The sequence below is a fragment of the Antedon bifida genome, chromosome 8 (genome assembly GCF_963402885.1).
Source record: "Antedon bifida chromosome 8, ecAntBifi1.1, whole genome shotgun sequence".
In the NCBI taxonomy this organism is placed as follows: domain Eukaryota; kingdom Metazoa; phylum Echinodermata; class Crinoidea; order Comatulida; family Antedonidae; genus Antedon; species Antedon bifida.
In genome coordinates this window covers 18,903,182-18,920,207 of record NC_136233.1, presented here as the reverse complement: position 1 = coordinate 18,920,207, position 17,026 = coordinate 18,903,182, and the positions used below count along the sequence as shown (strand labels likewise).

Here is a 17,026-nt window from a genome sequence, read left to right as displayed (position 1 = left end):
TATTTCACCTTTAATAATCAAATTATTATTATTATTGGTAGATAATTTATAAAAGTAAATTGTATGTTTTTTGAAGACCTAGGCCTACTAGCGCACCTTTTCATTTTAAATCGTGACCTCTTTAATCCCAGCTTAGGAAGTCACGTGATGTTTTGCCACGTGATCGGTTTCAATCATCGTCGTTTTGTAAATAAAAAAGAAAAGATGCAGTTTCCGAACTTTATCTTATATTTCTTGTTGCATTGGTTGAATATTTGTTATGCATCTCAACAACCAAATATTATCGTCATGTTAATGGACGATGTAAGTTCCCTATTGGGTGTGGGCATAGATGCTAAAGTTAAAATAACTAGCTAGGCCTAGGCCTACTAGGCTAGGCCTTTATTAGTTAGTTAGAGTAGTCTACTTTAGTACTTAATTTACTACGTTACGGTAACTACAGTACTAAAGTAGAGGCTAGGCCTAGGCCTACACAACGCCGATATAGATAGTGAAAAGGCCCTCTTTCCTAGGCTTGGTTGGTATATACTGTAGTATATTGAACACAAAATTGAAAAAAAAGAATGTATGGCCATGCATGGGATGGGGATCCCGGCCATGGATGGTCAATATTATATATATACTGAATATACTACTATATAGTACTACTCCTAGTATTTTTAGGCTTAATAAATAAGATCTAGTCCTAGGCCTAGATCTATTATTATCATTATCAGTTTTATTGCATATTTTAACTAATTATTGGCGTTCGATAGCGTTCCACATCGAAGACTAATTCACAAGCTGATAGGCTATGGAATATCTGGTAAGACTATAAATTGGATAGCTGAGTTTCTGGCAGGAAGAACACAGAAAGTAATTGTAAGAAATACAACATCCAAGCCGGTAGATGTAGTGAGTGGAGTCCCACAAGGATCAGTCCTTGGCCCAATCCTATTCATCCTCTTCATAAACGATCTTCCAGATAAAATTATCAGCGCAGACTTTAACATGTTTGCAGATGATGCAAAGATTATAAAGACCATCAAAGAAAAATCGGATTCAAGAAAACTTCAAATTGATCTTGATAGGGCTCAGGAATGGTCAGAAGACTGGCTACTAAAATTCAATACCAGGAAATGCGAAGTGCTCCATGTTGGCAGAAAGACAGAGAAATCAGAATATTGTCTAAATGGAGAAACGTTATTGGCAGTAAACGAAGAAAAAGACCTTGGTGTTATCTTCACTAGCGACTGCAAGCCAAGCCGACAGTGTGCTGCAGCAGCAGCTAGAGCGACGAATAGTATGAGAACTGTCAAAAGAACATTCAAAAATATTGACAAAGAAAGTTTTCAGGTTATGTACAAGGCATACATCCGTCCACATATGGAATACTGTATACAGTCCTGGTCTCCTTACTATAACAAAGACAAAGAAATCTTGGAGAAGGTGCAGAGAAGAGCTACAAAGATGGTTAAGTCAATAAGTGATCTACCATATGATAAAAGGTTAGAATATCTTGATCTTCAACCATTAGAGACAAGAAGACTACGAGGAGATTTGATTGAAGCTTTCAAAATTTTGAAAGGCTTTGAGGATATTGACCCAAAAGATTTATTTAAATTGTCTCACAACATCAGAACCAGGGGACACAGCTTAAAACTATATCGTCCAAAACTTAGAGGAAATCTTATGTGCAGGGTCAACTTTTTTACCATCAGAGTCATACATCACTGGAATTCTCTGCCTAAATATGTAATACAAGCCTCTTCAGTGAACATCTTTAAGTCTAGACTTGACAACTATTTTCGGCTAGAAATGGAATCTAATAGGCACTAGCCTAAACTATTTCCATCAAACATTAAGTGTAAGTGTAAGTGTAAGTGTATTGGAACCTGTATAATGTAATGACAATGTTTATCATATTTTTGATGTTCTTTATGTTGCTTTTAAAATTGTGTATCCCTGTATTACTGTAGTATTCATGTCTGTTTTTTAATATATTGTAACGGATTCTTTACTTGTTGTAGGTTGTTCGTCTGTCGGTCAGGCCGTCAGAGTCGCTATACGGAACGAGGAAAATAAAACTACATCCACACATAAATTGGAGTCTTTCATTTATTTCTTCAAACCTTACACCGTACCGATCTCCCAACTATCTTCTACTAACCTTAAAAACACGTCTACCTCACTTGTTGAAACCCGAGCTAAAACTAACTACATTGGGCGAATCATGGCCATCACATGGCCGTTCCCCATCTATTTCCACCAGCCAATCAGCTTCCAGACAGAAGTAGGCCTGGTCGATTATCAAAATGGGGTGGCACCACACCTAATTCGTTACACTGCCCCCCTCTCAGACGTATCGGTCCCTCGATACTCCAATTTCCATAAGAAAACTCCATATAAATATCTATTTTTTTAACAACTTTTACAAAAATACAACATAAGTGGTATAAAAGTTAACAAACTAAAATCAGATCATTCATACATCTTATCATTTTTAGAGTCATTATTTATCATAGAGTTCAATCAGTAATAGTCATTCATTGTTTAATCCCGAGAGTTCAATCAACAAACATCATAAGCATCAATCTCATAAATAATCAGAGTTAAATTACTGCCTCATAACTTAAATAATCATCATTCTTCAAGGGTGTATACTCGGGTCGTGATTACTTCTCTCCACTTCTCTCCCTTCCTGTACTGGATCTCTTGAACAGTCTCGCGGACACTCCGCACCTTCCCTTTCAAAATCTCAGTTAAATTAACTAGTGTGCGGGCGGTCCCCATAGGCTCCTCCACTGCCTCGGCCTCACTTCCACTATCCTCCTCACGACAACACACCGCATCATCCGCCCCCAACAACCTTAACAGATTCCGGGGCTTCCCGGACGGGACCGGAATCGGCGCCTCCTCTGCTTTCGCCTCGGGTCTAAAGAGAGAATCAGATCCGGGTGTTGTGATGAGGGCATCTCCAGGCACCTCCGGTTCCTTCATCGGTTCACTGGCCACGTTGCCCTTTCGGAAAACTCGCTCCGGCGTCCTCCTCTGGCGGTGGAACCTATCGAAGTGTCGGCGACGTGCGTCGGTGGAAGAAAACTTTGCAGTGCAATGTCGGCATCGAAACTCGTCTCGGTGTTCCTTTTCCTTATGTCGTCTCAAGGTCCGGCCATCAATAAAACGAGCTGAGCAACGCTCACAACTAAATTTCTGGACATGCTTCATCTAAAAGTTAAACAAAAAGAAAAAATATATATAACTAACTGAACATAAGGCATAACTTCTCTATACGTCATACCGAGCCGGTCGCCTCCGGGCCCTGGGAAATCTCCCGGTTCGTTGTGCTTCGGGTGATGGTTCCACGACGACTGGTGGTTCCATCACAGATAATGTAATTTGGTCTTCTGTCTCCTCCAGTGGCTCCATAGCTTGCAGAGTGCTTGGAGCTTCAGCCTCCTCCATTGGCCCCACGTCGTCCATCTGTGGTTCCTCGGTCCTCACAGGTGGTTGCGTCCAGCCCTCCATGGGTCTCCCTTCGTAAACCTTCAGTCGGTCCACGTGGACCACTTTACACTTCTTTCGGGGTCCCTCCTGTATCCGAAATGTTACCTCCGACAATTTCTTCAGCACCATATAGGGTCCTTGCCACCGGCACTGTAGTTTTGGCGATTTGCCCACGGTTTTAGCGGAGTTGTATAGCCATACAAATTGCCCTTCGGAAAGGTTGTGCTTGCTCGCCTTTTGGTCATAAGTTCTCTTCTGTCTCCTAGCACTCTGTCCAAGTCCAACTCGCGCCCGTTCGTGGGCTGCACGAAGTTTTGTGCGCAGTTTCTCGACGTAGTCAGTCTTTAGGTCAATATCCGTCGCTCCATCAGTGGGTAGCATCAGGTCCAGAGGAATCGTCACTTCTCGCCCTAACACCATCATATTCGGTGTTTCTCCAGTAGATTCCTGGGGAGTGCATCTGTAGGCAAATGTTGCAAATGGTACATGCTCATCCCAGTCTCTCTGATTTCGATGCGGATCCAGCATAATTGCCAACATGTGGACAAGAGTCCGGTTGAACCGTTCAACCATCCCATCGGACTTCGGGTTGTACGGTGTGGTTCGAGTCTTGTCAATTCCCAGAAGTTCGCACATCTCGGCGATTAAATCAGATTCGAAATTTCTTCCTTGATCGGTATGCACTTGCCGTGGGACCCCGTACCTCAGAACAAAGTTCTCTACAAGACAGCGAGCAACGGTCTCTGCCCTTTCATTTGGTATGGGGTACGCTTCCATCCATTTGGAAAAATAATCACCAACGACGAGTATGTACTTATTGCCTCGATCGGTCTCGGGGAAAGGTCCGGTGATGTCCATCGCAATCCTTTCCATCGGGCTACCAACAGCCTGTTGTTGGAGGGGTGCTCGTTTCTTCTTTGGCGGTGATTTCCTACGGGCACACGCGTCGCACTGTCGAATCCAGGTTCTGATCCAGCTGCGCATTTCCGGCCAGAAATATCGTCTCATCACTTTCGCAGTAGTTTTTGCAACCCCCAGGTGCCCGCTAGTTTGGCCCCCATGCAGTTCCGCTAGTGCTGCCTCTCTCATTTCGACTGGAAGAACCAACTTCCAGTTTATAGCACTTCCGTCATCGGACTCCCATCTCCGGTACAGAACTCCGTCCCGCAACTCCAGTAAGTCCCATAACTGCCAGTATGTTTTGTCAGTCCGGCTCAATCCCGCCATCTCTTCCCACGTTGGCCGGGGTCTACCTTGTTCCTTGGTTTCCATGACCCATTGCATGTGTGTGTCCTCCAACTGCGCTCTACGAACGTCTTCGAGGTTGGTTCTTGGTTGTAACTGTACTAGTCGCACAGAGGCATTCGGTTTTAAGGTACACATCGTCGGATCCGTCTCGGTTTCTATGGGTGTCCATGCATCCATCTTCTTCTGTAGTCTGTCCGCCGCTTTGCCACATTGACCACACGGTTTCCTTGATAGCCCGTCGGCGTTTCCATGTTTTAGTCCGGGTCGGTGGATCACTTCAAAATCATATTCCCCTATCGCTTGTAGCCATCTGGCAAGTTGTCCTTCCGGCTCCTTGAAATTTGTTAGCCAGCGCAATGACGCGTGGTCCGTCCGAATTAGAATGTGACGTCCATAGAGATACTGACGATGATGCTTTAAGTACACTACCACGGCCAGCAGCTCTCGTCTAGTAGCACAGTAATTTCGTTCAGATTTACTTAGCGTACGGCTTGCATAACTGATGACCCTTTCTTCCTGTCCCTGGATTTGCGATAGCACCCCACCAATTCCAACATCGCTCGCATCAGTGTCCAATATGAACTGTCCCTCGGCTAACGGGTAAGCTAACACGGGTGATCGCATCAATCGTTCTTTCAATTCCACAAAAGCTCCCTCACAATCTGCATCCCATGAGAAACGTCTGGCCTTCTCTGTCAGTCTATACAACGGTACAGCTATTGAAGCAAATCCGTTGATAAAACGCCTATAGTAGGAGGCTAGCCCCAAGAAACTGCGGACGTCTCTGACGGTGGTTGGTGTTGGCCATTCCTTCACGGCTTCGATCTTGGCCGGGTCAGTCTTCACGCCTGCATGAGAGACTCGATGCCCCAGATACGACACCTCCTGTTTGAACAGGGTACATTTCTTCGGTTTTAATTTCAGACCCGCCCCTCGCAATCGGTTAAGGACTTCCCTGAGGCGATTGATCGCTTCCTCCACAGTCCTTCCGTATACAATTACGTCGTCTAGGTACACCAGTAGTATGTCCCATTGCAACCCGGACAACACGCGTTCCATTAGCCTTTCGAAAGTCGAAGGGGCGTTGCACAGTCCGAACGGCATCACCTTCCAGGAATACAGTCCTCCTCGCACCACAAACGCAGATTTAGCCTTAGCGTCCTCGTCCAATTCCACCTGCCAATACCCTGAAGCGAGGTCTAAAGTGGAGAACCACCGGGATCCAGACAGGGCATCAAGTGAGTCGTTTATCCTAGGTATGGGATAGGCATCCTTTATGGTAACTGAATTTAGGCGTCTGTAATCCACGCAGAAGCGTTGTGTACCGTCTTTCTTCGTGACCAAAACAACATTCGAGGCCCACGGACCCTCCGAAGGTTCTATTAAACCCTTGTCCAATAGGCCCTGTACCTGGCGATTTATCTCGTCACTGGCTCTCATCGATTGGCGCCGGGGCGGTTCCTTCACTGGCCGTGCATCTCCAACATTTATGTGGTGTTTTACCTCGCCTGTCCTTCCCAAGTCAAAGTCTCCCTTCGAGAACACATCTTGGAATTCTGTCAACAGTGACGCGACCGGTCCGTGGTATTGCCCGTCGATGGCCGTCACACTTCGTTTCAATAAATCCTCCAAGTGCTCAGGTACTCTTCTGCCAGAAACTGGCGTCGTCGGGTTATGTTTTGTTTCGATTTGTTCTTCTGATATAGGCGTTAATTTCCCAACCGTTGTTCCGCCTCGAAGGACTCGCCGTTCTTTCCCCGGGTTAAAGACACGTAACGGTAGTTTCCCGTCCTCCACCTTCACCAGTGTTCGTGCTAGAATCAAGCCATTTTTCGCCATTCCCTCCTCTTGGTTAGGCTCCACCATTCCTACCACCGGGTGGCTCGTCAGCAACCTGGCGAAGCCGGTTACTAGGTGTTCGTGGCCTGGTAGGATCACGGTTGTGTCTTCGATCGTTATGCTAGAATTGAATTTGTTACCTCCCGGCCCAGTCAAGTTAATTACTTCGCTGCCAATTTTTATTTGTAATTTCCCTAGATCCAATAATGATCCCGTTGATGTGAGTACGTCCATCCCGAGTAATCCGTTAACCTTCAGGTTCGCAAACGTCACCCTGACGGATTGAAATGTTGGGCCGACTTTTAGTCCGACGTACGCACATCCGATGGTCTCCAGTGAAGTTCCATCTGCTTGTTGGAGGTTCCTCCTGGCCTTCTCCAGTCCTGGTCGCCTTTCTCTTGGTATTTCGTAGTAAATATTAGAGGACATGACAGTGTCGGAAGCTCCCGTATCAACGAGTAGGGTAGTTTTGATTCCGTTGACCTCGGCTGGTGCGTAAAGTCCTTCCGTGGGGGTGTACTCCGAACGTGTCCTCTTTTCTGGCACGTCTATGGTTTCGCCGTCGGTGTTTCTCCGCTTCTTTGCATCTGTTTGGAGGTTGGGTCCTCGGTCTCTCCCAGCCTTCCCTTGACCCCTGGAGTCGGCTGTCCGTCGTTTCCCGATTGGCGCTGGAGAGCCTCAGGACACATCCGTGCAATGTGCCCTTCCTGGTGGCAATTGTAGCACTGTATCGTCTTTCTTCGCTGCCGCATATTTCTATCCTCTCGAGGTCGGTTTTCCACTGCCGGCGACGGCGTCCAATTCGACCGCTGGTTCGCCTCCATTCGTTCCATCCAGCTGGTTATTCTCCTCTCGAAAGCCGCCTGCCTCGACTCTTCCTCGGGTATAATTGGCCTAACGTATTTCGCAGGCTGTCTCAGGGGGCGTTCCTCTTCCAATTTCACGAAACTCTCAGTGGCTAACGCCGCTCGTATAGCTTCGTCTAGGGTGGAAGGTGTTGCTCGGAAGATTCCTTCCCTTATTTCAGGTCTTCCCACTGCCTCCATGTAGTGTCCTTTAGCTAGGCGTTCCACCCCGGCCTCGTCAAATTCAGGATATGCCAGGTATGCCAGTTCTCGAACAGCCTGCCCCAGTTCTTGTAGACTCTCTTTTGGTCCTTGCCTTCTCAGTCGTAACGACATCAGGTGATTTTCGGCTTTCCGTCCCGGTCCGAACCTCTGTTCCAGAGCATCCAGCAATTCTTTGTAAGTTGTCTCCCGTCCTTGGCTAGCCCCGAGGACCTTTAGAGCCTGCCCCTTCAGACTTGCTTTTAAGAATGCTCCAGCCTGTTTATCGTCCCAGGAATTCGCAGCTTTACACGCCTCAAAGTGTTGTGCGTAATCCCTCCAGGGTGTCTTCCCTTCGTATCTGTCTGGAGTTATGATTGGTTTTTGGAAGTCTCTTCCGAATTTCTTAGTGAACGCCTCATGTCCGACTATCCTCGGCTCTCTAATTAAGGGCCATGGCGTTGATGGAGCTGACATCGGCTGTGTAGTCCCTTTATTCTCCGTAGAGTGTACCCTTGGTGGCCCGAAAGAAAGTAAGCTGCTCGGAGCCCCACTCGCCCCTTCCGGTTCTGCTGGGGTCCTCAGAAAGCTGCTAAAGTCGGGCACTGGTCTGGGGACTGGCTCAGTCACTTCAGTCTTATTCACATTGGCAGAATTTATCTCCTCTTCCAGTCGGCGTACCTCCTGGCTCCAGTATTCTAGTGAATCTACATCCGCCGACGTTGGTTCAACATCGAGGAAGTTTGCCATCTTATATCTCTATAATTGTTCCTAGCGAGAATAGAATACTCGCAACTTCAGATGATAATAATTCCTGCGGGGGTAGAATACTCGCACCTTCAAACGAACGATAATTCCTAGCGAGAATAGAGTACTCGCACCTTCAAACGATAATAATTCCTAGCGAGAATAGAACACTCGCACTTCAAACGATAATAATTCCTAGCGAGAATAGAATACTCGCACTTCAAACGATAATAATTCCTAGCGAGAATAGAACACTCGCACTTCAAACGATAATAATTCCTAGCGAGAATAGAATACTCGCACTTCAAACGATAATAATTCCTAGCGAGAATAGAACACTCGCACTTCAAACGATAATAATTCCTAGCGAGCATAGAACACTCGCACTTCAAACGATAATAATTCCTAGCGAGAATAGAATACTCGCACTTCAAACGATAATAATTCCTAGCGAGAATAGAACACTCGCACTTCAAACGATAATAATTCCTAGCGAGAATAGAACACTCGCACTTCAAACGTAGGCCTCCCGTAACAACTTCCGTAGCAAAGCAATCCCACTTCTGACACCAATGTAACGGATTCTTTACTTGTTGTAGGTTGTTCGTCTGTCGGTCAGGCCGTCAGAGTCGCTATACGGAACGAGGAAAATAAAACTACATCCACACATAAATTGGAGTCTTTCATTTATTTCTTCAAACCTTACACCGTACCGATCTCCCAACTATCTTCTACTAACCTTAAAAACACGTCTACCTCACTTGTTGAAACCCGAGCTAAAACTAACTACATTGGGCGAATCATGGCCATCACATGGCCGTTCCCCATCTATTTCCACCAGCCAATCAGCTTCCAGACAGAAGTAGGCCTGGTCGATTATCAAAATGGGGTGGCACCACACCTAATTCGTTACAATATTGATTGTTTTAAATAATATAAAATTGTATAATAATTTTATTAATATACATTTTAAAAATGTACTTATATTATTTCCATATTTTAAGTGGCAAAATAAAATTGAATCTGAATTATAGAGAAGAGATTTATTAAAATGAAAGTAAAGTATTTTTTCTTCATCATCAAATTAGATGGGATGGGGAGATTTGGGAGTTTATGGTCAACCTGCAAAGGAAACACCAAATCTCGATAAAATGGCTTCTGATGGGATTTTACTGCCTGATTTCTACTCTGGAAATCCTCTTTGCTCACCTTGTAAGTCTACTTGCTGTTAGATAAAAAGATGTCAACTGCATTGTGATTGGTCATCATACTAACGTAAAAAAGTTGTTCCTAAATAGCCGACCTATTTCTAAACAATCTCACTTTTAAACTATTAAGCAAAGAAAAAAAATCGTCAAGCAGAGAATTTGATCCCGCAACCCAAGGGGCCCATAGCCTCATCACTACTTCACTGAGCCATCCAGCTCGTCCATTGTACCAGTAACTTAAACCCACCTTTTTTAACTGAAGATTTACGGACATAAGGATTTTACTGGGCTAAGATATTAATTAAGATACTACTGTACTATGGTACAGGTGTATACATCTTAACATTTTGTCTATTTTCTAGCCAGAGCATCTTTACTAACAGGACGACTTCCAATACGTAATGGATTCTACACGACAAATGCACATGCCAGGAATGGATATACTCCACAGGTGATAGTGGGAGGAATTCAAGATTCAGAAGTTCTTTTGCCAAAACTATTACGGACAAAGGGTTACAGAAGCAAAATAATTGGTAAATGGTAAGATTACATTAAAAACAATAATGTATGGTCTTTTTTATTGCATTTTGATGCATCCAATTTAAAAAATGAAATAATTTTTATTTTTATGCCAATCATGGAAATCATCTGGTATATTCAATTTTTACTACAGATAATGATTGATTATATTTTTTTAGGTGTCCTCTCTTGTTTGGATTTCACTTATCTAAGTTAAGACCTCTGGTGAATCTGTATTCCAATGCTTCTAACATTAATGACAATGAAAAAGATTTCTAGAGAGAACATTATTTTTTTTACTTAAATAGGCATTTAGGTCATCAACCACAGTTTTTACCGTTAAAGCATGGTTTTGACGAATTCTTTGGATCGACCAATTGTCACTTTGGACCATATGACAATAAGGCTACACCTAATATTCCAGTTTTTCGTGATGATGCCATGATTGGCCGGTACTATGAAGATTTTCCAATCGAAAATGGGGTGTCTAACTTGACTCAAATCTTCATTGAGGTTAGAATTTAATTTGTTAATCAATGGACATTGTCAATAACATGGTTTAATAAATTTCTCTTAATAGACAACAACACAATTTGTCTTTTTTTACAACATACAATAAATATATTTTATATAACACTCCATTTGTTTAATTTAAGTTTTTATAGTTTAAAAAAAAAAATGTTCTATTATTTAACTCAAAATCAAATCAAATCAGCTTAAAAAAATAGAAATTCAGTTCGATGGCCTCTGTTTTCAACTGATGTACTTTTGGGCAACATACAATAAAAACATTTATTTTGAGGCCCTGTTCAGGAGAGGGTGCGGTAAAATAATTGTACATGCCACTTATTTATTTATTTATACCAAGTTTATTATTTTTTTTTTGTTATTCTTATTATTGAATCTTTTTGATTACTTAAATTTAAAGGAAGGTTTAAAATTCATTGAAAAAGAGCATAGTGCAGATCAGCCATTCTTTTTGTACTGGGCACCTGACGCGACACACACACCACTTTACGCTTCCCAATCATTCCAAGGTACGAGCCAACGTGGACTATATGGTGATGTCGTTCGAGAACTTGATTCAGGGGTCGGTAGAATCCTTTCGAAGCTCAAGGAACTGAAAATCGAAAACAACACGTTTGTTTTATTTACTTCTGATAATGGAGCAGCCCTCGTTTCACGAGTTTATGGTGAGTAATTCATGCAATGTTTAATAATTTAATATCTTTACAGGAAGCCCTTGTTTTCATTGAGAAACAAGCAAATGAGAAACAACCATTTTTCCTATATTGGGCACCGGATTCTGCTCACCGTCCTCACTACGCTTCTTCCGCTTTCCAGGGACGTAGCCAGCGCGGCCTGTATGGTGATGTGGTTATGGAACTCGATGATGGAGTTGGTCGTATTCGAAAACGTCTTGAAAATTTACAGATTGCTCAAAATACTTTTGTGATTTTTTCATCTGATAATGGAGCACCTTTGAATGCTAAATCTGATGGTACACATTTTCTTTCAACAAAATGATTATTTATAGTCGAACCACTGCACTTCAAATACTAATGATGTATTTTTTGTTACTTAATTAATTTTTATTTTTCTATTATTGCATGTACATATATTGAATAGTCTAAACAGGAAATTCCTGTAACTCTCCCATATCAGACACTATTGAGCTGACCATGGAGAAATAATAATAATAATAATACTTACTATTTATTCTAAGTCTGGTTTTCCATTTTTATTGTTAAAAAGACCCTAAGAAAAGGTTTTGAAAGAGTTTCTCTTTTGAGAGACTGCAGAATAGGGAGAGTTGACTATAATACACATGTATTACTTAATATTCGTGTATATCTTTATATCAGGTGGCAGTAATGGCCCGTTTCTCTGTGGTAAAGAGACAACATATGAGGGCGGTATGCGTGAACCGACTATTGCTTGGTGGCCAGGAAAGATTTCTGCTGGAAAAGTAAGATAACTATATTAAGCCAGTTGCCATTAACTAGAGAATATGTACATTTATTATAATGTAATTATTATAATAATCGGGCTAGAATCTCAACTAAGCCATCAGCACAATTTCGTATATCTAGTGGTATGTATCTTTTTCATTGATTTTTGCCAAATTTAAGACCAATGACTATTCAATTTATTTTAAAAGGTCAGCCATCAACTTGGCAGTGTTATGGATATTTTCAGTACAGTTCTGGACATAGTTGGGATTGATGCACCCACTGACCGAATCTATGACGGTCGATCTCTGCTACCGGCTCTACTAGACGGTCAGATCGACTCTAAAAAGGCAATATTTTATTACCGTGGCAATGAAATGATGGCAGTTAGACAAGGACTATACAAGGCTCATTATTGGACATGGACAAATTCTATTAGTGAATTCATGAAGGTATATATGAAATACCCAAAACATAGAGGTTGCTATATTTTCTTTTAATACAAACAAACGCAGAGAACATTATTTAAAAAAGATATTCTGGCATGAGAATCTAATGTAAACAATAGGTATTCTGTTGTATTACATTTCCACCTTTACTTATCCAAAAGGGTCCAGTAGTAGAGATGGTAAATTTAATATTTTGTTTTATATCCAAAACAAATCGGAAAAATTTGAGGGGACGTCCTCGGGAGGTCTCTTTTTATTTTTTATTTTATGTATTGAAGCGCATGTGGCCAAGGATTACTAATAGTAAATTAATCACTAATCTATAATAATACATTATTATTACAATTTGATTGCAGATAAAGTATCATTTTTTTTTTCACCAGGGTATCAACTTTTGTAGAGGAGAAAACGTCACTGGTGTAATGACACATGAACAAACAAATCACACTGCACAACCACTTCTATTTCATCTAGGCCAAGATCCCGGTGAAAAATATCCTATTAAGTAAGGATTTGATCATATTCAGCTGCATGTTTTTAATCATACAGGGTCAGATTTAACAAATTATTTACTTAAAGATATATTGTCCCCCTGAAAAAAAACTTCTTTAATTTTTTTTGTTGAACATGCCATTTTAATGTCACATAATAGTTATCCACTTTGAACAAAAATTTAATCGAAAAAAAAATGTATTTACCTGAAAAAACTGTAATTTAAAGCAAAAAATAGTCAAATTGGTTTCCAGCCAATTGGGTTTTTGGTTGAATTTGACCATTTATTTTGTCATTTTATATGAGAAAACATTTTGTTTTTGTTTTTTTTTACGGAAGGGGTTAACTTTATTAAAACTACAAAATAACCTATTCAAAGACTGATTTAATTAATCTTCATTTTTCATGTTTTTAGGGGGACAATACATCTTTAAGTCTGTTTTAAAGATAACTTAATTTTTACATTTTCTTCAATGTTAATATTATACACTTTTCACACCTGCAAAAAGTAACAAGTCATAACCAGGTTTGGATAGTGTGAAGACAATTCTCCATATGTGAAATCTTGGGGGAGACACACACCAATGAGAGACCTGGTTTTTAATTCTGAGATGGTGTTACTGTATGCGCATATTGCCCTGATTTTAAACTGACCAATCATAGAAATTAAATAGCATGCAACTATGCTTTTTCCTGAGATTTCTCAAGGTGTTCGCATATGCGTGCATGAAAATGTTTAACAAATCAGATAAAACCTGGTTACAACTTTAACCAAGTTTTAACAATTTATGCAGATGTGAAAAGGGTATTAGAGGACAAATTTCATCCCATAATAAGAACACTGGTTTGATAAATAAAGCCTTATTTTTTCACTTGAGCACTTCTTAATTAACTGAATTGTAATGTGTTTTCCTTCTCTGGAAAAGAGACTAAAATATCAGCTCTGACTATAGCATCCCAATATGTTGTTTTTTAGAAACAATAGTAGGGAAACCCCCAATTCCCCAAGCATACAGACCTGAATTACAGTATAAATCTTTCTTAATAGTACTCCAGTATATAATCTTACTTTGTTTTAAAGTGAATAATTTTTTTTCTTCAATATGATAATAACATAATCCTTATAAATCAGGTCAACAAGTACAGAATACAAGCAGGCCATAGTTGATATTATAAGTGTTGTTGCAGACCACAAGGCCAATCTGAAGCCAGGAACCCCTCAGCTTAATATGTGCGATAATGCAGTGATGGTAAGTACAATGATGCTGCCAAATATTTATACATAATGTTTTTCCATCACGTGATAGTTAGACTCACTGCATTAAATCCTACATGATTCACTATTGATATTCCACATTAAAATTGAAAAAAAAAAGAAAATTTAGTTCAGATGTGGTAGCATTACTATTTTCTTTCCCTAAATTCCAAAAATAAATATTTGTAATTTTATTTTGACATATGTTAGCTGATTCTCGCTTCTGTATCTATATACAGTGCTACAAATGTATCCGGTATGCCGGTATCATAGGCCATAAGCCATAACAAAGTTTGATAGTGAAAATACTTTACCAATTAAAAAATATTGAAAATATGGAATAGAAGGACAAATTATTATATATTTATTATTATTACATATCATCATCCCATCTGATTTGTTAAAATGTCATAGAGGCCTTATACCAGAGTCAATACCTTAAATAAAAATAAAGAAAAGAATATTAATTTTTTTAAATTTTCTTTTCAGAATTGGGCTCCACCGGGTTGTGATAAAATAAATCGTTGTTTAAAGGCACCTGCATCTAACCCAAAAAAATGTACCTGGCCTCATTAATGGAAGAAGAATGTATGACTTACCTCATGTATAAACAGTACTGTGTTATTATAATGTATTATTCATAATAATATATATTATAAATAAAATGCAAATATATTTTGTAGCTTCCTTTTAAGTATTAAGCTTGTTCCACACTAGGAAGCAACGTCCTAGATGCAAATACAACACAAGTAATTTGACCAATCACAACATGAAAACTAAGAACTAAGATATCTAATGCTCTGTCTACACTATCAAACTATTTGGGCAAAAAAAGTGTGATGTGCCAAAATATGTTGTATGACGTTATCATGTCCATATATGGGCATATCACATCAAGTTTAATAGTGTAGACAGAGCTTTAGTTTCCTAGATTAGAAAACATACTGTAGATGTGGTAGGTCTTAGATTTCTTGGCTTGATTTGTCTACTTATGTGCTTGCTTTGAATCGGTGTTAGTGAGAATACAGCATATTCTTTATTATCAGAAATTAAATACAGTATATATTTTATATTGTTTTCTTCTTTTCAGGGTGCCAGGGTGGGTTAGTGGTTTTTACTAAGTTTTTGACCAGAATATATAATCATAGCAAATTGTAAAAACAATAAAATTTCACTAAATACAGTTTTAAGTGTAAAAGTATAATAATTATAAGGGTACTTAATGATAATTGTGTTATTCCAAAGCAATATACTTATGTTCCATGATAGATTTTTCCATGAGAGTATCCTTGCAAAGTAATCTTTCATAATGTTTATATACTTGTATTATGGTACAGTTAAAAGGAGAACTGTGCAAATGTGAATTTTCTTAATCGTCAAGTTCCACGTTGACTTTATGAAAGTAAAATATATACCTAAAAGCAATATAAAATTTGTGAAAATAACAGTAATATTTTGTTATAAAGAGAGTTGTGTAAAAAAAAAGATCAGCTGAAATAAACTAGATATTAAGAGTGTGCTAAAGATATGTATTTATATCTTATTGGAAAATTCCAATTATATTTCTATTAAAAAAAAGACAATGCTATACAAAATCTAGGCCTGTAATGCATTGCATTATTGTCCTACTTTTTCCGTAATTTGTAAAGGTGACCACGATATGTATTATTTATTGTCATTTTTAAACAACATGGTAAAAAATGCTTTCCATATCCATTCATTCATTCACGTTCCGATTGTCTTGTGGAATGTACTGGTGTGCTGGGTTTTTCTATTCTGATAAATATAACATCTGATTTAACTTGGTTACATCATTTTTCTAATATGTTTGTGACATTAAACATTTTTTAAACTTTTAAAGAAAATTATACTTTGGTTATGGGTTATTTGAAAGGATATTTTTGTTGTTTTTTCGGTTACGGAATACAGAAATCATGATGGAATTTAGAAAGCATAGTTTATTATTACAATACATAGTGCTATGTATTAATTTTAGTAACTTTTGAGTAAAACACTGAGTAAAAATTCCTGAATGATTTGTACAATCTAATGTCAGCGTTCGACATCTACGAGTTTATTTATAATATATAACAGAAAAAAAGTAGTAACAAATTTCTTTACAATAGATTAAGACATCACAACTTTGTCTGTAAAAAATTAATTCCATGATACAGAATTCGTAAACTTATAGACAAATAAAGGCATACGTAGACACACGACAAGATAATTGGACCAAAGTTAGATTGCCTTAATTGAACCGGGTAAATATTTCTTTACTATGTACATTCCATTTCAATTGTTTTGTGGTATTTCAATAATATTCAATAGTAAAACCATGATAAATATCACCATTGTATTCCCGAATGGGGTAAATATTTTCATTTATATTAATTCGTAACATTTTGTAATATATATTTGTGTTCATATTCATGTTATTTGAATACAATATTGGTTTGGGATTTTTATATATGATAATGTAACCTTTCTATTTCGAAATAAAAATGTAAAACATCATTCTATTTGTTGCAAAATGGTATATGAGTGTGGTGGTATGGTGTATGTAAACACTTACAAATGTGGCGCAAATGAAGGGAAACAAGTCTAAATACAGTTTAAATACAAAAACAACTCTTTAGTTATGTATATATTATATATAATGTTGAAGATATATTTATATTGTCCCCTGAAAAATGTTTTTTTTTATGCCAATAGGCCTATGCATAGTATGCAATATGCCATTCTAATGTCACATAATGGTTATTCACTTTGACCAAAAATGTAAGCC

The 17,026-nt window shown here is 39.2% G+C and overlaps 2 protein-coding genes across 3 annotated transcripts; one reads left to right on the top strand and one right to left on the bottom strand.

Annotated features, from left to right (window-relative positions):
• The first annotated feature begins 170 nt into the window (after window positions 1–170).
• On the top strand, window positions 171–16,755 carry LOC144850084 (N-acetylgalactosamine-6-sulfatase-like). Of its 2 annotated transcripts, none has more exons than XM_078707276.1 (10): window positions 171–303; window positions 9,455–9,578; window positions 9,937–10,114; window positions 10,402–10,606; window positions 11,330–11,594; window positions 11,959–12,062; window positions 12,255–12,497; window positions 12,878–12,999; window positions 14,119–14,236; window positions 14,731–16,755. In XM_078707276.1, exons 1-10 carry the CDS (start codon window positions 205–207, stop codon window positions 14,815–14,817), a joined length of 1,545 nt encoding a protein of 514 aa, XP_078563402.1. In that variant the 5' UTR covers window positions 171–204; the 3' UTR covers window positions 14,818–16,755. The 2 variants fall into 2 exon arrangements, with proteins under 2 accessions (XP_078563402.1, XP_078563401.1); XM_078707275.1 differs by lacking the exon at window positions 11,330–11,594 and adding an exon at window positions 11,022–11,286.
• LOC144850238 (uncharacterized) lies at window positions 7,117–8,111 on the bottom strand. Its single transcript, XM_078707477.1, has one exon. It carries the CDS (start codon window positions 8,094–8,096, stop codon window positions 7,122–7,124), a length of 975 nt encoding a protein of 324 aa, XP_078563603.1. The 5' UTR covers window positions 8,097–8,111; the 3' UTR covers window positions 7,117–7,121.
• Window positions 16,756–17,026: the final 271 nt, after the last annotated feature.

Bases quoted from the DNA above. Each gene is read 5' to 3' on its own strand.
- LOC144850084 (XM_078707276.1), top strand. From the start codon at position 205: ATGCAGTTTCCGAACTTTATCTTATATTTCTTGTTGCATTGGTTGAAT. The intron at 304-9,454 runs GTAAGTTCCCTA...TCATCAAATTAG, and splicing joins TCGTCATGTTAATGGACGAT to ATGGGATGGGGAGATTTGGG. The intron at 10,115-10,401 runs GTAAGATTACAT...TTACTTAAATAG, and splicing joins AGCAAAATAATTGGTAAATG to GCATTTAGGTCATCAACCAC.
- LOC144850238 (XM_078707477.1), bottom strand. From the start codon at position 8,096: ATGTCAGCTCCATCAACGCCATGGCCCTTAATTAGAGAGCCGAGGATA.